Genomic DNA, 22,207 nt, shown 5'->3' on the forward strand with positions numbered 1-22,207 from the left:
CTTCCCAGCCCCTGCTGGTCTGCCTCATCCACCAACCCCCATCTCACATCTAATGGGCTTGTCCAGAGATGGTGGTGGCGGTTCGGGTGCCCAGGTGGGGCCCTACTCAGGGGCCTTAGCTCACCCCTCCCTCCAGGCTCCACTCCTCTCAACCTCAGACCAGGTGGGCTCATACCTGCGCAGTTGCCACCACCCCGTTCTGCTGGGCTTCCCCGATAGCTCACCTCCACTGATGCCCCTAGTTATCTTGTCCCCCAGGCAGACCCAGCCCCTCCCTTGCGGCCCTTGGCCTGTGGCTGCAGCCTCTAGGGAAGGATCTGCTGGCCTGTTTGTGTCACACAGTGTGCCCTTAATGGATGTCTGAACAAGCAAGCAGGTCACCAGGAGGCGAGTATGTGACCTTGGCCAGCCCAGTCCTGTTTGGGTCTCAGTTTCCCCACCTGTAAAAAGAGGACTCGGAGGGCTGATGCTGCGCTTTGTTGGGCCCGGTCCCTGGTGATGTGGCGGGAAGGATCATTGTCTGGCTCCTACCTAGATAGGCAGGCAGGCAGGCCTGCTGCAGCCCCAGCTGCTCAGTGGCCCCTAAGCCAGGGATTGAGGCCAGGTGAAAGTCCTGGGGGAGGGGACTCTGGCTGTCCTTGGAGGGGAGGGTGCTCTCAGGAGTCCCTGTGGCCCCAGTGTCTCCCTAACCATGTTTGCCAGGTCCTACAGCAGGTGCTGGGGGCAGCTGTAAAGAGGCCTGAGCCTCAGGCAGCCCCTGCTTGGAGCCCCTGCCGGTTCTCTTCCCGGCAGCAGCGAGGACGGTGACCAAGAGTGGTGGGGACTTTCATCCTGGCAGTGGTCAGCAGCAGCTTCCAGGCGCTTCGGTGCCCCGTGCAGCACCCCGGAGGAGCAGGGCAGGACGAGACGCCCCTCTCTGGCGCCGGACATTAGAGCATCTGTGCACACCAGCCCCGTGCTGCCCTGGGGGCAGGATTTGTCCTGGACGCTTGGGTTTGCTGCTATGCCCTAGGGATGCCCTACAGCCGCCCCTCCCCCTGAAGCTGCCCCCTCCCCCCGGCCCCCCGCTGTCAAGACTGCTTGGCCTCTGAGGCCAGGGGCCCTCGCACGCCCAGCCCACAGGTTCCTGTGGTGTGTTGCAGGCTGCTGTGTCCTCACCCCAGGTGAGAGGGCAGGTACAGGCCTGCTAGGACGGCCTCTCCCTGCCCCCTTTGCCCCTTCTGCCGGTTCAGGGTTTGCTCAGTGCAAGAAGAGGACACCGCGCTCGTGTGTCCCCGCTCCAAGTCTGTGGCTGTTTCCCCTTCACTGAATCAGTTAGACCGTAAGCTCTCCCTCCCCACAGGGTCTGGGCCGGCTCCTGCCTGGGTCCCACTGGAGGCCTGCGAGGGGACTGAGGTGGGCAGCCCGAAAGATGGGGGGGGGGCTTTCAGGTCGCAGTCCTGCTGCTTCAGCCCCTGTCTAGAGGTGCCTGTGGCTCCCCTCTGCAAGGTAGGGCCCAGCCCGGCCCGGCCCAGCTGCCAAAGGAAAGTGGGGGCTGCCCCCCACGGTCAGTGTCAGGGGGTTCCTACTGCCGGGGTGGAGACAGTGGGAAGGGGTGGGGCTGGGAGGGAGGGTGGGGCAGGGCAACACAGGGGGTATTTTTGTAACGCTGTTGTCAGAACAGATGGAAGTGGGATGCTTTTAAGTTATTGTTGCCAAAGAGACGTAAAATTTATTGTTGCTTTTGGGGTGTGGGTGGGAACTTGTTTTGAGTTTGTTGTTTTTTGTTTGTTTATTTGAGGCTTATGATGCTGGTACAATGATCGTCTTGTTCCTTTCTCGTCTGTTTTTTAAGAGAAATCAAAGCTAAGGAAAAAAAGCCTTCATGCTAAGCGTGTTTTCTTTTGGAGTCTGCAGATAAAGCCTTGGGCAGGAGGGGGCATGGGCCGTGCTGGGGTGGGGTCCCTAGAGTCCCTTCTGACCACTGGGGGATGCAGGAGGGAGACCACCCTTCCTCCAGCTGTCCTTGGCACACCTTGGTGGAGGGAGACAGTGACCTTGGGCCCCTAGGGTGCCCAGGTTGGGGTGTCTTCCCAGAACAGGGCCGGCGGACTGACGCCTGCAGCCCTCACTTCCTGCCTGGAAGCTGGCCCTGCGTAGGTAAGGGTGAGAGGGGACCTCTCCGGAAAGCTCTTCCTCCTGCCTCTCCAGGGGTCGCCTCCGTCCCTCAGCACGGGGAGGCCGGTTGAGGGGGTGGTGAGCTGGGAGCAAGGTGGGGCTTCTGTGCCCCTCCACCGCAAACAAACATCTGCCCTGTGACCCTGCCTCGCCCCACCCGGCCTGCCTCCAGCTTCTGCAAGGTGAGAGCCTCTGGGGCCCCACCCCCTGTGCTTCGAGTTCTGGGCTGTGCGCAGAGTCCCTCCTGGGAGGGTCTGGGAGGAGCAAGCAGATGCAGCCAGGAACGTCTCCTGAGGTAAGGACTGCTGTCAGTCAGTCACCAACGTGGTTAACACGGCTGTATTTCAGCCTCAAATGTCAAACAGCTTGGATCCGATAAAGTTTCTAAAATCTTATATTTCAGCTGAAATATGGAAACAGCCGGAGCATTGAGGGGGCCCTGCCCCAGGAATCCTGGGGCAGGACCCCCTCAATGGCACACAGCACCGACCACCCTGGGGACAGGGAGGAGAGCTGGGGGCCCTGCAGCCAGTTCTGGATGGGAGTTAGGGTGCGGGCAGGGAGAAACTGGGACAGAGAGGCCCACAAAACTGCCAGTGGGAGGGGGCAGACCCAGCAAAGCCCCAATCAAGGGTCTGCCAGGAAGTTAAGCGCTCATAATAAATCCAAGGAAGGCGGGGCAGGCCCTCGCCCTCCCCCTCCCTTCCCCCCCACCCTCCCCTTGCCCCTGCATGCTGCTGCAGGCAGTACAGGTGAGCGGCCTCATTACTGACCAGACAGGGGCTCCCCTTACAGCTACAAGCTGATGCGATGGCCCTCCCTGCACCACACAACAGATGGGCCTGATCCAAAAGTTTGGCCGCACAGCCCAGGCAGCAGGTCCCCGCTCCAGGGGCCAGCCCCCCTCACTCTCCTTGGCCACGGCCATGCCAGCTCCTGACCCTGTAGGGACAGCCGGGGTCCAGCCCAGGCCAGATTGAGGTGGGGGCAGAAGGGCTTGGAAGGAGAGAATTCTCTAAATGGGGAGCAAGCACATTGTAACGAAACAGGTTACAGGTCAGGGTGTGGGAGGAGGGGCCCCACGGGCAGTGGGTGCAGACGTGGCCGTCAGCTGAGGAGTGGGGCAGACCTGTCATTGGTCACCGTCGGCTTCAGCTGGACGCTGGCGAAGGGATTCCTGAGGAGAGAAGAGTGGTTTGAGTGGTTTTCGGGAGGGGTGCTGAGTGCCACCCTGCGTCTATGGACGGCACCCACCTGGACCCCGACGGCCCAGCCTCTGAGCTCAGGGCCAGGGGGTGGCAGAGGCCGCGGGGGAGAGCCAGAAAGGGGCGCTGTCCGCAAGGCCAGCTGAGCCCCAGTGCGCCACCCTCTGCTCACCCCCCGCAAGTGCCCCACCTCGAACCATCAACCCTCCCCAAGGCAGCGTGGGTGGGCATGGCGGGGCCCCTCCACATCAGCCCCGGTCCTCTCTCTGCAACCTGAGGCAGCCCCACATGAGCCGCACCCAAGCTCGGTGCGCCACGCCCCAAGGCCAAGCACCCCCCACCCAACCCCCTGCCACCTGCCCGAGAGCAGCAGCTGAGCCCGTCTGCAAGGACACAGCTGTTGACACACAGAGCCACAGCTCAGCAGAGCGCACAAGCCCAGCCCATGCATCCTGGGGGCCCAGAGAGTGGCCCGCCCCATGCCGACACGACAGACACGAGGCGCAGGCACCCCAGCGGCAACGGGGCTGGCAGGGGTGGACCCCCGCAGCCCCTGCGGAGGGGCTGACCGCCTCCTCGGAGAGAAGCCGTGCCCGCCCCTGCGTGCCGAGGCCGCGGCTGACGGACAGACGGACGCACCAGACAAGGGGCTGCGATGGAACAAGATGAGTGCAGGGCGGGGCCGGCACCTGGCCTCGTGCTCACGGAGGCCTCTCCTCCTCGGGTTCGGTGGGCTCCGAGGACCTGCCCAGGCGGGGACGGCACAGGAGAGCAGGCCGGGGGACGTCAGGCAGTCCCAAGGGTGACAGCACGGATGGCACGTGGGACACAGAGGGCTCGGCCTGAACAGGAGCCGTTACCTGGGGCGGGAGTGGCCTCTGACATGGCTGGGCATCGACAGGAGCTGGGTGGGCGCTCTGTCCAGGTGCCCAGGAAGATAGAACGTGGGGTGGGAAAAAAAACCCTGTGTTTGCCTGAGGACCTGGCGTTTTCTAAAACACTGAGGCACTTCGGGCTCAGTTGTTCAAAGGATGAACTGGTGAGAGGAGACTGATGGAGCAACGTGTGGCTTCTGCGTCTCCAAGATGCTGCCTGGCAGTTGGCTGCAGCACCCACAGCCGTTCCACCCCTGCCTCGGAACATCTGCACCTGATGAAAGGCCCTCCAGCCGGCGGGGCCTCAGTCTCCCTCATTCAGGTCCTCTCTGGCCCCCCAGGCTTGGGTCTGAGCAGATGTGCTTTGGCCCCACTGGCCCCGGGCAGGGGCGGCCTGGAGGTTCTGAAACCGAGGTTCTGCTGTGACCAGCGTCATCCGCCCGGGGACGGAGGATGCAGGGCAGCCATGGGGGCGGCCGCCTTGACTGGACTCTGGTCCTAGAGGAGGGCTCCATGCCCTTGGCGGTCTGCAGCCAGGGTCATGGCCGGGGGTCTTGTGGGGCTAGAAACGGGGCAGGTTTGTCCATCCAGAGTCAGGGACCCAGCAGGGGAAGGGACCCAGAGAAGGGAGGATGGCGCCTGTGCTGACCAGAGCCAGGGGGCAAAAGGGAGTTCCAGCCGGGTGTGTCCCGACACACCTACATTCTCATCAGAAAGGGTCAGTGACCAGCCATGTGTAAATCAATGAAGTTACAACACACCCTCAAACCATATACAAAAATAAACTCACAATGGCTTATAGACTTAAATATAAGACATGACACCATAAAACTCCTACAAGAAAAACATAGGCAAAACATTCTCTGACATAAATCGTAGCAATGTTTTCTTAGGTCTCCCAAGGCAATAAAAACAAAAGCAAAAATAAACAAGTGGGACCTAATCAAACTTATAAGCTTTTGCACAGCAAAGGAAACCGTAAACAAAAAGACACTAATCAAACTTACAAGCTTTTGCACAGCAAAGGAAACCGTAAACAAAAAGACAATCTACAGATTGGGACACAATATTTGCAAATGATGCGACTGACAAGGGCTTAATTTCAAAAATATACAAACAGCTCCTACATCTCAACAACAAAAAACCAAACAACCCAATCGAAAAATGAGCAGAAGACCTAACTAGACATTTGTCCAAAGAAGACATACAGAAGGCCAACAGGCACATGAAAAGATGTTCAACATTGCTAATTATTAGAGAAATGCAAATCAAAACTACAATGAGGTACTACTACCTCACACTGGTCAGAATGGCCATCATTAAGAAGTCTACAAATTACAAATGCTGGAGAGGGTGTGGAGAAAAGGGAACCTCCCTAGACTGTTGGTGGGAGATTGGTGCAGGCACTATGGAAAACAGTATGGAGGTTCCCCCCAAAACTAGAGTTGCCATACGATCCAGATGTAACTATAATTCAAAAAGATACGTGCACCCCTATGTTCACAGAAGCACTATTCGCAATAGCCAAGACAAGGAAACAGCCTAAATGTGTCCATCGACAGATAAATGAATAAAGAAGATGTATATACACAATGGAATATTACTCAGCCATAAAAAAGAATGAAATAATGCCATCTGCAGCAACATGAATAGACCTAGAGATTCTCAGTATACTAAGAATGACAAACAGCATATGATATCACTTATATGTAAAATCTAAAAAATTATACAAATGAATTTACCTACAAAACAGACTCATAGACAACAGACTTGTGTTTGCCAAGGAGGAAGGGGTGGGGGAGGGGTGGATTGGGAGTTTGGGATTAGCAGATGAAAACTGTTATGTATAGAAAGGATAAACAACAAGGTCCTACCGTATAGCACAGGGGATTATATTCAGTATCCTGTGATAAACCGTAACGGAAAAGGATATAAAAAAGAATGTATATATGGGTATAACTGAATCAATTTGCTATATGGCAGAAATTAACACAACATTGTAAATCAACTATACTTCAATTAAAAAAAAAAAGGGTCAGTGGCAAACCCACACTGCCACCTGAACCAGGAAGACCTCCCTGAAGAGGGTGTCTGGCCTCTGACCCACACTGTCCTCTTCTCCTTCCCCAAAACAGTGTGACCATGGAAGAAGCATGTGCTGTCCACACTGCAGGTTCTGAGGAAGCAGGTGGCAGCTGTAATCACTCCAGACCTCTGGAGCGACTCCTTCCTGCAGCCCTGGCCAGAGACCCCTGGGTGGGACACTCCCACCCTTCAGGATCAGAGGAAGCGTGAGGCCCCCTTGGGTGCCCACCACCTTCTGGAATGTTCTGTGAAAGGATAGGTTTAAGAGCTACCCCCCGGGGAGGGCACCTGAGTAACCCCAGGTGAGGGACTGGGGTCAACACTGGGAAGACAAAACATGACAAGGTTTGGACCTGAGGCACTGCCGATCGATCCTGCTGTCCTGCAGACGTCCGTCACTGCCCAGGGGTGGACGCCGAGGCCAATCAACAGCGGACCACCCAGACACAGAACAAGCTCTTCTTGACCCAAATGGGAGACGCTGGAGTATGCGCGAGTCAGTGCTGTCAGCACGCCAGGGCCCCTCCCCAGGCAGGGCCACCAGGCACTCAGGTGGAGGACTGGGGGCTGGGCTCTGTCCCCCTCCTGAGCAGGGACACAGGGACAGCCGGTAGCTTTTATACGGAATGGATTTGCACCCTCCGGGGGGCAGGCCTGAAGTCCCCGGCATGGTGAAGGCAGGCACGAGCCAGGCCCCCCCACCAGGAATGGCTGTCCCCACCACCCAGTCCTCTGCAGACCCCCACAGCCTGATGAGGTGGGACCCCTGCAGCCGAGCAGCATTCGGGTCCAGGCTCACGAAACATTCATCACTGGGGATTTGGTGGAATCGCCTTCGGTTATCTTCTGAATCCACTTCTTGAATAAGAAAGGGGGTGGTTCTGATAACAGCCCCGTCAGCATGAAGCGTGGCTTGTGTCCTGTGGTGACTCCGGAGCAGAGAAGGAGCGAAGAGCAGTCACAGCATAGATTTCAACTTTCTCCACGTCTTCCTCTTAAAACGTGCCACAACTTCAGAACGTCGGCCCTTCTGCACTTGAGTCGTTCTCCTCCCCGGCCCTCCTCCCAGGGCTGTGAGCTCTGGCAAAGCTGAGCAATGTCCCTCAACCAACCAGAGGTGGCTTGTGACACCCCCGCCCCTGGTAGAATCATCAGGGCAGGCAGACCCTGCGGCCGCCGTGCTGTGTGCTCCCAGGGATGAGTGCACCCCCGCCCGCCATGCCCCTGGGGCTCTGCCCTACATCCAGGGGTGGGGTTCTAGGCAGAGGCCATACGAGCCTCCTGAGCCTTCACCCCCTTCCAATACCTCCAGTGGGTGAGATCAGCTGGGCTCCACCAGCTCAGAGGGACCACGAGGGCAGCATAGGTAGGGGCGGGAGATGCAGGTGTCTCAAAGCATCTCGGAAGAAGAGGGACAGATGCAGGGGAGGAGAGTGGCCCAGCTCACCCACTGTTGAGCCAGGGTCAAAGTCATTTCTCCCATCCCCCAATTTCAGGAGCGCTCGTCTCTAGAGTTTTCCAGAACTCACACTGCAGCTCATCAAGAAAAAGGCAGGAAAAAAAAAACCAAACATATATATAGATAAAAAAAACCCTGGCAGTCCAGTGGTTAGGGCTCTGTGCTTCCACTGCTGGGGGCCCGGGTTTGATCCCTGGTCAGGGAACTAAGATCCCACAAGCTGCGCAGTGTGGCCTAAACACACACACACACACACACACACACACACCACACACACACACGAAAGGCAGCGAAGGAGGAAGAGGGAGAGTCCGGACCTGCTGGAGTGGTCCGGCTGCCCAGCGGGAGGATGGCATCGCCGTGACACCCAAGGAGGTGAAGGGAGGACCATCTCTATAAAGGGCCCATGTGCCAGCTTCACGCAGCAGACTTCTCAGTGACAGGGCTGGGGTGGGGCAGGGGGGCAGCAGTGCTGCCCAGACCCAGGCACAGGAGCCCAGAGCAGCGGGCTCCCCCTGCATCGCCCCCAGCCCAGCTGTTGGCGCTTGCTTTCCAAGGGCACGGGAAGGGACCATCACCAGCTGGGAGTTGGAGGAGGCCCCCGGGGCCTGATCTGGAAAGCCTGGAGTAGCCCTTTGGAGCCATGCCGGGGCAGACGGCAGGTGAGCCTGGGCAGAACAGAGCCACTGCACCTGCTCATCCCCTGTGGGGCAGATGCGAGCTCCTGCTCCCGTGTGCCTGTGGCTCTCACCTGGGCACAGGCCGTGGTGCTATCCCCAGACCCATCCTGGCCTCCCCAGCCCTCGAGGGGCTGTGATACTCACCATCCCAGGAGCCAGCCAGGCCGGGCTCAGACCCACGCCCAGGGACCGGTCTGAGGGGCACTCAGCCAAAGGAGCCCAAAGCCAGCCTCGCAGCTGATCACCAGGCTTCACCCTGATTATGGCCAAAGCACCCAGCAGAAGCAACCAGGGAACCCAGACAGAGGGCCAGGCCAGACCTGCAAGCTTCCAGAGGGAGGAAATCCGAGAGCCCAAGGAGAGGTCCAGGGAAGCAAAGACACGGAGCCGAGAGCAGACGCAGGCTCAGCAGACCCTCGGACCAGAGCATAAGAAAACCAGGGCAACTTACTAACTCTAGTCAGGGACCGCTCAAAATCTGGCCACTTCCACATCGGCACTGCAAGGAAACACAGGGCTCGGTTGGTGCATGGTTGGTGCATGTGGAGCGGGTGGGAGTGAGGTCTGAGGTCTCCGAGGGGACATACGCCGGATGGAGGATGGGGGGATGCCTGGCAGCTAGTGCATGCTGCCAGGAGCATGTGCCACCAGCCACAGGGCAGAGCTGGCTCTCCAGCCCCCGGGAGGGGTCTGCAGGGAGGAAGCTCCAAGGAGCACGTCAGCTCAAGCAGGGCGTCCCTGGACCAGGCCCACGTGGCTCTCACCCAGGGTGCGGGCCTCCCCAGGTGCCCCCAGGGAGAGCAGTGGGGCCCGGCACTCCCTGCACCTTGGTTATTCTGTCGGCGAGCAGGCCAGGCTTTGCACATGGCCCGGACACACGCAGAGGGGCTGGAAGGAGGTGCCACACCCAACTCGATGCAATAAATAAAACTTTTATTCAAACAACTGCAGTACAGGGCACAATTCAGATTTAAAAAAAAAAAAAAGACGAAAGGAAACAGGAAAAATATTTTCAGCACTTTACATCTTCATACAAGTTTTGCGGTTTTGTGTCTACATTCATCCATTGAGCATGGAATCCCCTGGATTTGAGATCTTTTAGCAAAATTAGAACACCAACATAGAAGGCTCTTTTTACAAAGGTCCATGTTCTGGCTTGGTTTTTTCCTTAATTATAAAACAGGGTCTGTCTGCGTCTTGAGCTGCTTCTCTCACAAATGCTACCAGCCATGTCCTAGTCCACGGGAGGGGGCGGGAAGGTTTTGCTAAATCACATCAGAAAAAGAAGCGTCCACAGCTTCACGGGGGCTCCCGTGGCGGGAAGGGCGGAGCGGCTGCGCCCTCGCTCACTTCCCAGATTCAAGGCGTGAAGAGGCAATACCAGTAGCCACTCTGTCCAGCATGTCTGTTTCTGAAGTCACCAAGACACACAAAGAGACGAGAGCGTTTAGGGAGGACTGGGCAGGGACTGCCTGCTCCCTGACGGCAGGTGCGGGGGTGTAGCGCCCAGAGCCGCCCTCACTCCTTCACAGGCTGGTTAAAGAAATGATTTCCAGAACACGTTGGGTTGGGGGTGGTCTCTGGAGGTCTTTGGAATGTCCGAGTGCGGCCGGTCCCCCTCCCCGCCAGTGCACTGTGCAGTCACGGTCACGGCGCCCCGAGGCTGGCGCCGCGCTCTGGTCTGTACATCGTCCAACGGCGTCCGGGACAAGGAAGCGGTCGGGAGCCCGGCCTGGCGGGCAGGCAGGGCTGGGGGCTGCGGCCTCCCTCACAGGAGCGGCCAGCTTCCTCAGGAGGCCCCCTGGCTCGGCCCGAGCCCTTCTCTGGGTGCGGCCGGGAAGGATGCCCCCGGGGCCACAAGCCTCGTGGAGCCCCCAGCACCCTCCCTCTCCCGACACAGGTGCCAGCGTGTGCTGGGGGGTCAGATGCAGAGATAACAGTACGTACACCGGAGTCCATGCATATCTGTTTTTGTTTTTCAGGAAAAAAAAAGTCCTTTCCCTGTTTTTCATCTTTTCGTTTTTTTGGTTTTTTTTTTTTTAAAGATTTTTCTTTTTCTTCAAACTTTTTAGACCTGGCTCACGGTGAGCCTTCAAAGAGGGACAGCGTGTCATGAATACGGCGGATGGGGAGCAGCGGCGAGGACACCCCGCCCGCGCTGCCCAGCGGCAGGTCCCAACACACGGGTGGGGGCGTGTAAACATAGGGAGCGGAGATGGGGCAGCACCATGGACCCTGGGGGATCACAGAGTCTGGGGTCACCAACCAAAAGGCGGGGGTGAGGGGGCAAGTGGGAAAGAGAAACAACCCAGGAAGAAACCAACGAGAGCCGAGGAGGAAACCGATGGAGACCAGACAGACTGGCGCGCGGGGGTAGGGGGGGCAGGGGACGGCGGGAGCTCTTCTGAGCAGCAGCTGCCCGGGGTCAGCGTCCTCACACTGTGGACACCAGCGTGCCACTGCCGCTGTGAAACAAAGCACAGGACAGCTGCCGGGCCGCACACCTCCCCCACAGCTGCCCTCCCAGCCGCGCGGCTGGCCACCCGGCCCTGGGGGAGTGGTGACAGGAGACCCCCAGAGCCCAGACAAGGGCTGAGCCTGGGTCAGGGTTTCAGAAGGCTGCAGCCCTGAGCCATGTGCACCGGCCTGGGCTGGTTCCGGGGAGACGAGCCCAGGGGCGGGCCCCCCTCCTGGCCGAGGTCTGGACAAGCAGGTCTGGATGCCAGGAAAGAGCAGGGCCACAAAACCACCAGGCGAGGGGGTCATGCTGTGGCTGTGGGCAGCCCGAGGGCCCCACCAGGAAAGAATGGGAGCCCCAGTAGTGGCTGCAGTGGGTCCCTGACTCCGGCCTGGGCACAGGGCCAGGCCCGGCTTGCTCCCACCCACCCACCCGCCTGCCCGCAAGGGGAGCACGAAGGCAGCTCCAGGAGGGGCTGCTTCCCCCACTCGGCGTTATCTGGGGACCCTGGGCTGCTGCCAGGGGACAGGGCGTCCTGCACTGAGGGCCCTGCCCTACAGAGCGGACTGGGGGAAGGCACAGCGCGGTGAGGGACAGAGAACAGGCACCCTGGGCACCGCTGACTCAGAGTGGAGACACCATGGTCTCCAGCCAGGCCCCAACAGAGCAGGCCTGGGAGGGGAGCCACCCAACCCCAGCCTCCGGTGGGACAGCTCCCCCAAACCCACAGCTCCCCAAGACGAGTCTCAAAACCCCTTACCTGCTCACGGCCCGCGCCCCGTAATCATCCAAACCCTGGGGAGGAAAGGAAGAAACAGGTCAGGCTGGGGTTCAGGGGGTGAGGCCAGATCTGCAGGGCAGGGTCCCCTCCTAACCCCAGGGTGTGCGGTGCTGCCTTCAGCTGAGGACATGAAGGGCCCCTCCCCCCCCAGCAGTGACCTCCCAAATTCACAGGGATGCCTCCTTATCTGGCCAGCGGCCGACGGTGAGCTCACGCTCCCGGGCACACACAAGACACATCACCTGATGACGCCCTTCCACCCATGTTCCCTATGGCTCTTCGGCCCTGCAGGTCATATGGTAGGAACAGCTGGCAGGTGAGGGCTTCCTGGGGAACCCAGAGGCTGAAACCACCGACGGTGGGGCGCTGAGGAGCCGGGTCGGGGAAGCCAGGCTGGCGGAGGCTGGCGTGGGGAGGGCGGCCGCACCGAAGGTCACCCGCACGCCTGCCTCATGCACACCTGTGCCGGCCCCGGAGCGCCCCACACCCAGCCACAGCTTCCTGGCCCTGAAGCAGCTGCCGCCCCAAAGCCATTGAGGGGTACTGGGACACCCTCCTCTGCTCTCTAAGCATCAAAACCAAAACCAGCAACCAGGAAGCAAGAGCAACAAGCAGTGGTCAGACCCCTCCAGTCCAGGCCAGCTGAGGCCTGGGTAAGGCTGCAGAGGGACTGAAGTGTCTCACTGCTCAGCAGCCTGGCCCTGTGACCCCCCGAGGCGCCACGCCTCTCCCAAGGCGGGATCAGCCTCTCCCTCCCTGCTGCTTGCCCTGGCCATTGGTCCCAACCTCACCTTCTCCGAAAGGTTCCATCCAAGGGTCCGGCCACACCACCTCGGCCTTGCCCCTCTCACCACTTAAGTTGTCTCAAATCACGTGTTCACTCTGCCTAAACCGTCAATTCCCTGAAGACGGCTCCCTCCACCCTCGACACCTCACACGGCATGTGCCAGCTGAGCCCTCCTCACAGGAAGGAGAGGTGGGTGAGGACAGGACAGCTGCCGGACAGGGGCAGCTGGACAGGGAGAGTCGGCCACCACATACCCAGAGCCCTTCCCTGCCCCACCCACTTCTGACATCACACTGTCAATATGGGAGCCCCAGCTGTTGGGTCAACTCTCTGGCTGCTCAAACCCTAGAGAAACCTGAGTTCTCTTCTCTTCCTCTCCCCTCTGCCTGGGCCCCCCAACCCCCAAACCGAGGGAGGCCCTGCCCTAGAGAGCGGCACCGGAACAGAGCTGCTGGCCCCTGCCTACCACACAGCCACAGCAGATGAACGTCCTGGAAGCCTGGGCCCCCTCCACCCCACGAGCTTCCCCAGCAGAGCTGTGCAGCACCACCCACACTCACACCTCAGCCCCGCCTTGACCTCAAGACCACCAGGCACACTGGGGGATCCGTCAGGGGATCCACCAGGGACCCAAGCCTTAGTCTTCTGCCTCTGGTCACCTGGTACCAGGTGGCCTGACCACACGTGCCCGGCCCTGCCTCCTAAGGGCCCCAGAAACACGCTAACTAGAAGGTTCCGGCCACATCTCAGGCCGTGAGTGGCAGGCACTCGTCTGCACTCGAACCCATGATCGCGGGAGCCCCACGGCTCTCAGGGAAGGGGCTCCTCCCGAGAGGCGGCATCCAGAGCAGTCTCAAGGCCGGCAGCACCCCAGCCCGAGGGAAGGGCAGGCAGAGGGGCCGCCGTGCCTTCTCTAGAGCCCTGAGACTATAGAGGACGTCTGGCCGTGTCCCCTGAGGTGGCCACAGCAGGGCTGCAGATGCCAGGCCCCAACCCCCGAGCCCACGGCCTTCCAGTGGAGGTGCCAACACAGGGCTGCGGCCGAGCCCACCCATCATCGGCCCCTGCCAAGGCCCCCGACTCACCTGGGAGAAGGCGGGCACGGCCACGCTGTAGGGCCTCTGCTTGAAAGTGCCGGCCGTCTGGGCGGGAAAGGCCCGGGAGGATGTGCCATAGTCGGGGGGCGGGAGGGCCAGGTCTTCCTTGTCCAGGAGGTTGCCCGTGCTGCTGCTCTTGCCCTGCTGCAGGCTGTGGGGATGGGGCGCAGGGCCGTCAGCTTGGGCCTGGCCCGGCCCCCACGGGCCCCCCACCTCGCCGGGCCCCGCAAAGAAGGCGGAACGAGAGGCTGCTCTCTGTGGCCTGGGGTGCAGCCACGCTGCCCCGGTGGGCCAGCCCCCTTCTAGGAGCGGGGTGTGAAGCATGCAGGCGGCAGGGGAGCCGAGCCCTACGGCAGCCGCTCAGCCCCTCGCTGGCTCCGGCAGCGAATCTCCTGCTCTCCCGAGGGCCAGAGGGACCTGGGGGGCTCACGGGGCCCCCACCGTGCCCCCCACAGCTGGCAGCGACCCCTGGGGCTCTCAGACGCCGCCCTCAGAGCACCTCCGCACCCCTGCACCCTACGGCCTCAAATGCGCAGCCCCTCCCCAGAGCTATGGGCCATCTACCCCTGTCGGCACGCTCACCTCGTGTGCAATCGGTCACCGCCGTCGCCGTCCAGGACCCGGGTATAGGAGAAGGGAAACCAGCCCCGCCTGGAAGAGCAGACCCTGTCAGAGCGTGTCGGGGCCTCTGCGTTCCAGCGCAGGGGCCGACTGCCATCCGGCCCAAGTCCCACCCGTTCCCCGGCCTGGCTGCACCCGAGGAGGGGACACGTGTGCGCGCTCCAGGGAGACCAGGAGACCCCAGCACCCACGCGGGGTGTGCATCCAGCTCGGAACTGCCCTGCTCCGGACGAGAGCGAGGCTGGGGGTGAGGGAAGGTGCCAGGACCCAGGCAGGACTCTTACTTCTTCAACAAACAGGGCTGGTTTCCTGCCACGTGGCCCAGCTGGGCAGGGCCTCAGCCCCACGTGGCCACACAGAACCACGGCACCAACGTGAGAGGCTGCCTGGGGGGAGGCAGGCGTGGTGCTGGGCGTGCGGGTGCCCTGCCGGTGCCCCTCGTCCTCAGAGCTCCCCCTCGGGGGCGGCGGCTGCCAGTAGCCAGAGCCAAGCCCAGCGCAGCCTCTCCCTCCCCGGCTGAGGCAGGCTGCTTCTGCCCTGGGGCAGGGGTCTCTCACCCCGAGGACAGATGCATGCAGACAACGGTGGTGGCGGTGGCAGTGGGAAGGGACAGCCCCTGACCTGGGCGGCCCCTGGCTGAGCAAGAGCCAGGCGTCAGCACAGCCTCTTAGCAACAGGCTTTCAATCAAGCCGTGAAGGCGCGGCCCATCCGGCTCAAGGCCACTTCTAGAACCCCAGCAGGAGGGCTGCTCACACGCACGGAAAGGCTTTGGGGTGGAAGGCTGGCCTCTGCTGCCTGGGAGGGCACACGCACACGGGGGGTGATGGGCTAGGTGAGGGGTGTGGAAGTGAGGGACGGTGGGGGGCCCTCGGCTACATCTGTCCCTCCCAACAGAAGCGTGGGACCTGGATCGTCAGCTCAGAGGAGGATCCAGAGCCCAGTCAGGGCGTCTGCGGACCGGGCGCGAGGCCGACGTGCCCGCCGCCCTCACGGGACTCACATCTTGGTCTTCTCGCTCTCGCCGTAATGCCAGCCGTCGCGGGCCTCGGGCACCAGCAGGGTGATGAAGTCGCCCTCCTTGAAGCTCAGCAGGGTGCTGTTGTCCCCAGCCGCGTGGGAGAAAATGGCCTTCACCCGCATGCGGCCGTTGCGCTCCAGACCGGCTGCCATGGAGCTCGAGCGGGGCAGGGTCTTGTTCTCGGCTGCCGGGAATGACAGGGCAGGTGTGAGGGGGGTCTCTGCCCCGAGTGGGTAAGGGCACGGTCACCCTCCCGTCAGCTCAGCTGCCCGATGATGAGATGCTAGGAGGCCCCAGGTGGGCCTGGAGGTGGACTGTCCATCCTGATGGACGACTACCAGGCCTCCAGGGCTGTTTGGCTCAGACTCCGGAAGGACCTGGGAGCTGGGGTGCGTGTGGCTTCAGCCTCTGACCTGCCACTCATCAGTAGGGGCAGTCCTCTGGGCCTGAGCCTCAGCTTTCCCATCTGCTAATCAGGAGACCCTCACGGGCCGAGGCCACCGGTGGGGCTGCGGGAGGGAGAGTGCCGGCCACGGCAGACACGGCAGGGCGGGAAACTGTGCCACGGTCGGCAAAGCCCTCCCCAGCGTCACCCACCTGCTCCTGTCACCAGCTGAGCTGCTGGCGTCCCCACGCTGCCCCGCCCTATCATGTTCACTTCATGGGGGAGCCTGGCCAAGCCCAAGGGTCCAGGAAGACCATCTCAAAGGGGCCCCCAGGGTGCCGCACACAGGCAGGCACACTTGCGAGCCTCCGGACCTCCCCAGCCTCCCCTCAGGTGTGATGTTACTACTGCGGGCGGGGGCAGGGCCGGGGCCCCAGCGGAGCTCTTACTGGTGGCGTAGCTGTTCTTGGGGGCCACGCTCTTGCGCACAGGAAGCGTGTTGGAGTAGGAGTCGCTCAGCTTGCTCTGAGACTGCGGAGGAGACGTGGACTTGGGCTGGGCGGCCTTGCGGTCAGCCCAGGGGGTGTAGTCCTCGTTGTCTGGGCCCGAGACGCCATTCATGACAGGCGTGTTCTCCTGGGCAGACAGCCGCTGTCAGGAAGAGGCGGCATGGGGGCGGTGTGGCAGGAGGGCCCGGCCCGGGGAAGGCCAGCATGGAGAACCCCTGGCCCCCAGCAGGGGCGCGCCCCAGCTGCCACGGGACGCCAACCGTTGGTGCCAAGGGGGGCCATCCCCCCACGCCCCCATAGAGCTTTCCCGAGCAAGGACTTACCCCCACAAACGGGGCCAGCTCAGGGGGCACCGGCAGGGGCTTGGCCCCCGGAATGGGGTCTGAGATCACCAGGTTGGACTTGGAGGCCGACAGGCCGCTGGGGAGTATAGACCCATTGCTGCTGGCCATCTGCTGCATCAGCTGCACGGCACGGTCTGGGATCTTGTTGGGGTCGGCACAGGCCTGCTGCCACAGCGGCAGCTTCTGCGCCAGCAGCTCCTTGCCCTGAAGCGGAGAAAGCCAAACAGGGTGGTAATGAGGGCCAGCCGCAGGCTCCTGCAGCCTGCCCGCGGGGTTGGGGGAGGCCCGGGCCTGCTGCCGACCTCACTGATGCAGCCCCCTGCCTCCCGCCTGGCACTGGGAGGCTTCTAAAGAGACACACCCACCCCGGGAGGGGAACACCTGGCTAGGGCTGCTCTTCGCCACGTGGGGTGCCTTACAGCCAGATGAGCCACCTGTAAGTCCCTGACCCCCGACCTGGGAAAGGGGCCGATGTGTTGCAGTGAGCTGTGCAGTCGAGGGACCCCCCAGGAATGAGATCAAACCAAGGCCTGATCAGGGCGGGGCCTCCCCAGGGGCCCGAGGGAGCTGAAATGGACAGGTGCTCGAGTGGTCAGCCACGGAAAGGCCCTTTGTGGGCAAACCATGAGATACTAGGAAGAGCACCACTCGGGCAGACTTGAGAGCCAGGAAACCTCGCAGGGACTGAGGGGGGCCGTGGGAAAGGGACAGAGCTGCCCAAAGCCCAGCTACGATCAGAGCACCACCCAGGGGCCCGCAAGCCCAGCTGTCCCTCTAGCGTGCACCAGGGCCTGCCCAGGACACAGCTAGCCAGAAGAACACAGGGCCTGACAAAGGATGAGGAAGCCACAGGCCTGACCAGGGCCCCAGGATGGGGGTGTAGCCAGAAGTGAGACACCAGCCTGAGGTTCCCTGCAGCCCATTCAGGGGCCCTGTGTCCACGACATGGACACACTCAGGGCCTGGGGTGCAGCTGTGCCCTCCCCCTCGCCTGGCCCTCTGACCAAAGTGGGCTACCCTACCTGCAACAGGTGACACAACCCATGTTCCACTGCAGACCCCAGACCCACCCTGGGTGGAGCTGCCCCCCAGCTTGGGGCAGTCATGGTCTCCAGGACCTCGGAAGGGTCTGTCCAGCCCTCACTGTCTCTCCTCACTTATCTTCCCACTTCCCCCCACCCCATTTTTTGGCAGTGCTGCGCGGCATGCGGGATCTTAGTTCCCTGACAGGGGATCGAACCTGCGCCCCCTGCAATGGAAGCGCTGTGTCTTAACCACTGGACCACCACTGTACCGCCAGGGAAGTCTCTCTTCCCACTTCTTTTGACCTGTGTCTGGGGCAGGGAGGTGGCGCCCACATGGGGAAACTGGAGGCTGCTGAACAAACAGCCCTTCGGAGCAGGCCGTGGCCCCCTCTACAACCTGCTGGTTTAAACCAGGGGCCAACAAACAACCGCCAGAGGGCTGGCTGATTGTCTGTGAACAAGGTTTGACTGGAACACAGCCACCTCCATTGGTTTACCCATCTGTGGCCACTTCTCGGTGCAATAACCAAAACTGGAGATATTTACTAACTCGCTCCTGGGTGAGAGAAATAGTTGATGGGTCTGGGCTGGTGGTGGGAAAGCGGGTCGGCAGGGACCCTGTACTAACAGGGACAACCCAGGATCAGGGTGCCGCAGCCCAGGGCTCCCACCCTGATGAAGGCCCTGTTGCTGTCAGGCCTGAACCCAGGCACAGGGAAATGCCGGGCGCCTGCTGCTGGGAATAGGCTGGGGTGGTCCTGCCTTCGGGCCCCGGTGCCCCAGCCCAGGGGGCTTGTGGCTCTTTTAAACCTACCAGGGGGCTGGCGTCCAGCTCCCTGGAAAGTTAGCTGTCATGTCTCGCATACACACGATCAGGCCCCCCAGCAAACGGAGATGGTGGCGTCCTGGAAAAGGACTGCTTTCCTGCCCCTCTGGCACGGATGGGCCTGTGCTCTCCCTGACCAGTCACAGGGCCCAGCCGCCAGAGGGCGCATACGCCTGCCACAGTGCTGCCTGGGGCCTCGTGGGCGCTGCGGTGGCCCTGCTGGAGAACTGTGGCTGCAGCAAGCACCGCCCTGCTGCCAGTGAGCCCTCGGGGCACAGGACCTGACGGCAAAGCCCCGCTCAGCGGGGTGGCCCGACCCCCGACCCTGCAAAGGACATAAGTCCTGTCACCACCCTTGCTTTGCACCTGTGGTGGCAGCAGGCCCTTGGGCAGGCCCAGGCAAGCAGGAGCCTCTCCGTGGAGGGAGGGCATCTGTCTCCTTGGCAGCTCCAGCCTGGGGACCAGAAGCTGAGTCAGATCAAGCATGTGTATGAGGTGCTGACCCGCAGAAGCCCTTTACGGAAAAAGGACACAAACGAGGGCCTCCCTGGTTGGCTGAGCTGCCTAACCACACCTAAACTCTCAGAACGTTCTGGAATGTTCCCACAGATAGCTCTGACCCCACCCCAGCTCCTACCTGTGGACTACAGGAACAGAAGCCCCAGTGAAGCTACCTGTCCCTGCAGGGGAGGTGTGTCCTCTGGGTCTCGCTGGCCCCAGGGGCCTAAGCTGGCCTCTGTAGGGGTTCCCTGGCACTGCAGCCCCTCCCAAGGAGCTTGATCCCTGGAGGAGACCCTCCTAGTGGGCTGTGAGTGCAAGTGCTCTCAAAAACACAGCCGGCAACTTCTAATGGGAGTCTTAAAGCATCTGCAGCTTTAACCTGGTAACTCTCCTTCCAGAACTCTCGCCCTGGGGAAATCCGAAACACACGGGGCGCTCAGCACGATGTTCCTTCATGACAGCTCCAGGCTGGACGCGTCCCGGTGCTCCCGGGGGAAGCAGTCGTTTCTGCCGAGGGCTCGGCCGCACGCAGAGCAGAGCGAGCACCCACCTTGGAGTGGTAGGCGGCGGAGTTCTTGGCCACGGCACACTGCTTCTCCACCAGGAAGCAGAACCTCCTCCTCTCCTCAGTGAGAGCAGTCTTGTAGCCGTCGGACACGTAGCTCTCCAGCTCCCCCTGCTTGCTGCCGATGGCGTCGATGTACTGGGGGTGGGAGAGCGGGTAGAAGAGGCAGATGAGCCAGCGACGGGACAGCACGCGATCACCTCCAGTTCTGGGCGGCCCCATGGAGGGGGAGCACACCTCCCGGCCGGCGCACTGCTGTGGGGCCTGGCTGTGTGACTCACTCTGGCCATGGGGCTGCCCTGCTGTGCCACTGCCCCCTGGTGCCCCCGGCAGCCGTACATGAGGGGACCATGCTGGCAGGTTGCTCGGTGAGGCTGGTGGCGGGGGTCACCTCCCTCGGACCCGGACTCCAAACATAATAAAAGCCACCCTAATGCTCGGTAGACCAGGAAAGCTCAGCTGGCACTGTGTTGGAGAATGACTAATTCACACCCAGATCCCATGGGGGTGGGCAGAGAACGCAGACACGGGAGACCCCGCTTGATACTGGGGTACACCAGAACGTTCTCTGCAGGTTGGAAAGTTTCAGTAACAAAGTACCAGCAAGACTGGGGGCAGCTGTCCCAGGGAGCCCTGCCAGCCCCCTTCCTGTCTCCCCTCTCTCCCCTCCACGCTCCACACGGGGCACAGACTCCCCGTCCCAAGCTGGTATCGCTCTCCTTTGGCCGACCAGGGAGCAGCCTTTGCCGAATCAAGCCCCATCCTCCGGCGGAACGGGCAGGTCCAGGCCACGAGGGGGCGGCCTCCCCCGCCTGACTCCCTCGCCTCCTCCACCAGCTCTGACTCAGCGTGAGTGGGTGGCGCGGAGCCGGTGGGAGCAGTGCAGGCTGTTCCTGCCACCTCCCCTCCCCTCCCCTCCCCTCCCACGGCGCTCAGCTGGAGGGCGAAGGCCCGCCTGCCGGGCGTGGGCCGTCCCCAGTGCTGTCCCCAGTGCTGTCCCCAGCGCACAGCTCAGTCAGCATGAGTGAGCACACTATCCCAGGCAGGGCCTGCCCAGCGCCCTCACCAGGACAGGGACCCTGCTCCCCGCTCCAACGCCTGCAGATCACCCCGCCTTCCACACTGCACCCCCTTCTCCTTGCCCTGGGAAGGCAGCCAAAATGGGCCAGACCACTACCCCACCCCTAAAGGAGCTGGCCCTGGTCCTCCTGAGCAGCCACAGGGCCGGCCACAAGGTGGGGTGGGTGTGCCTGAGAAAGTCTGTGCAGGAGGAGAGAGGCCTTCAGGGCAGCCCTGCTCCCTGCCTCCACTGCCCCGGGTCCCACCGCCCCCACCCCGCCCAGCAGCCCGAGCAGCTCCAAGTGCTCTTCTCCGGGTTATGAAACACGTGCGCATCCCAGAGCCTCCAGCCCCTGCTCCGGCAGAACCTCCCCTGCACCGTGGCTCCTCCAGGAAGTGGGGGAGCAAGTCTGCAGATTTGGGGTGCTACTGGGGGCCTGTGGAGGCCACCGCGGGCAAGGCTGTGCTGTGTGGGGAGGTCCCTTCGGATGCCGCCCACCAAGGGGGAGTGGCTCACACCCGAAGCCCCTATGCGGACAGGAAGCCTGGGGGCGGGAACGCCCTCTGGACAGAAGGGCCTGGAAGGGGCAGGGCTCCCTCAGAGAGAGGGGACCCTGATGCACAGCCCGCTGCCCCTGCCCCATCACCTAAACAACACCCAAAGCTAGACTGAAATCCCCCGGGGGGTCCCCTGCCTGCTCTGCTCCGTGGCTGCCCTACCCCGTCCAGGGTATAGTGGGACATCGGCGCGGCCTTGAAGGCTTCAACCCGCCCGGAACGAAGACGCCTCCCTCGGCCTGTCCTGCCCTTCCCTGCATACAGGCGCACACACAGGAGCTCGGCTGGGGTCCTGAGAGCCCCTTAAGGGGCAGCCTCAGGAAAAGTCGCTGCGAGGCTCCGGAAGGAGTTTGGGTTTTAACCCCAGGGTAAGCCCCAGCCGGCCAGCCCTTCCCCGGGGTCACCACCTCCTACCCTCCCTGGGGGCTGCTCCAGTGCTGGCCAGGGGTGGGCGCAGGGTGAGCCAGGCACGTGGAGACCCCACGTCCAGGCAGGGGGGGCTGAGGCGCTGAGAGGTCAGCGCGGAGCCTCATGCAGGAAGGCCCAAGGGAGACCGCCCACTGTCCCCTAATTGGGGACTTTGGGGAGGGAAAGGCACCTCTTCCAGCGGCTACCCCAGGACAGCAGCGTAAACTGGGACGTGGGCCCCCAGGGCCCGCCTGCCCTGAGCCCGCTGCTGAGAATGGCTCCTCCTCGTGCCGGCCTGGCGTCCCCGTCCGTCCTGCTGACGGTTTCTGGGTTTTCAGGCTGCGGTAACATCTTTCACCTCAACGCTCCCACTCCCTGGAGGGGAGAGAAACCAGCTCTGGACGAGATGGCGCGGGGCGCTGGCCTCATTAGCTGCCTGGCAGCCTCCCGTGCTGGGGGAGGGAGTGGTGGTTTATTTTTAAGATTTCCATTTATTCAAACGAGCCCCAAGAATGGCCAGGAGCAGCTCAGGTCTCAGGCAGGGAATCTGGGGCTACGAGAGCCACCCAGTGTCTTCCCAGGGACCACAGTTGCCTGGGATAGGGCAGGAGAGACGTCAAGCTACACCGGCCAGGATGGCCAGTCCAGGCGGGGGCCACGAGGACCTGGAGGGCCGACCCTTCCTCCACGGTCCCCACACCAAGCATCTGGCTTGGGCAGAGCGCTAGCCGGCCAGGACACTGGCTGCCACTTCTGTCAAGGAACGACGGCAGGCCCTCCTGACCTCCTTTCCCAAGACGCCG

The 22,207-nt window shown here is 62.0% G+C and overlaps 1 protein-coding gene across 10 annotated transcripts in view; it reads right to left on the reverse strand.

The window, feature by feature from the left end:
* Positions 1 to 1,596: 1,596 nt before the first annotated feature.
* Positions 1,597 to 22,207, reverse strand: part of BAIAP2 (BAR/IMD domain containing adaptor protein 2) — a 31,029-nt gene continuing 10,418 nt past the window's right edge. Inside the window, exons 4-14 of one of the 10 annotated variants that reach the window (XR_008619143.1) lie at positions 19,365 to 19,517; positions 16,442 to 16,666; positions 16,059 to 16,260; positions 15,207 to 15,408; positions 14,167 to 14,235; positions 13,573 to 13,735; positions 11,680 to 11,714; positions 8,913 to 8,960; positions 6,676 to 7,852; positions 4,002 to 6,141; positions 3,246 to 3,334 (exon numbers count right to left, since the gene is read on the reverse strand). Coding sequence is in view for 7 of the 10 variants with exons in the window: in XM_024130368.3 (XP_023986136.1) it covers positions 3,265 to 3,334; positions 11,680 to 11,714; positions 13,573 to 13,735; positions 14,167 to 14,235; positions 15,207 to 15,408; positions 16,059 to 16,260; positions 16,442 to 16,666; positions 19,365 to 19,517 (1,119 nt within the window). In the remaining 3 variants the exon portion in view is untranslated. The other 9 variants (XR_008619144.1, XM_028498814.2, XR_003682865.2 and 6 more) reach the window with 9 other exon arrangements.

This window comes from Physeter macrocephalus, chromosome 14 (assembly GCF_002837175.3).
Source record: "Physeter macrocephalus isolate SW-GA chromosome 14, ASM283717v5, whole genome shotgun sequence".
Taxonomy (NCBI): Eukaryota; Metazoa; Chordata; class Mammalia; order Artiodactyla; family Physeteridae; genus Physeter; species Physeter macrocephalus.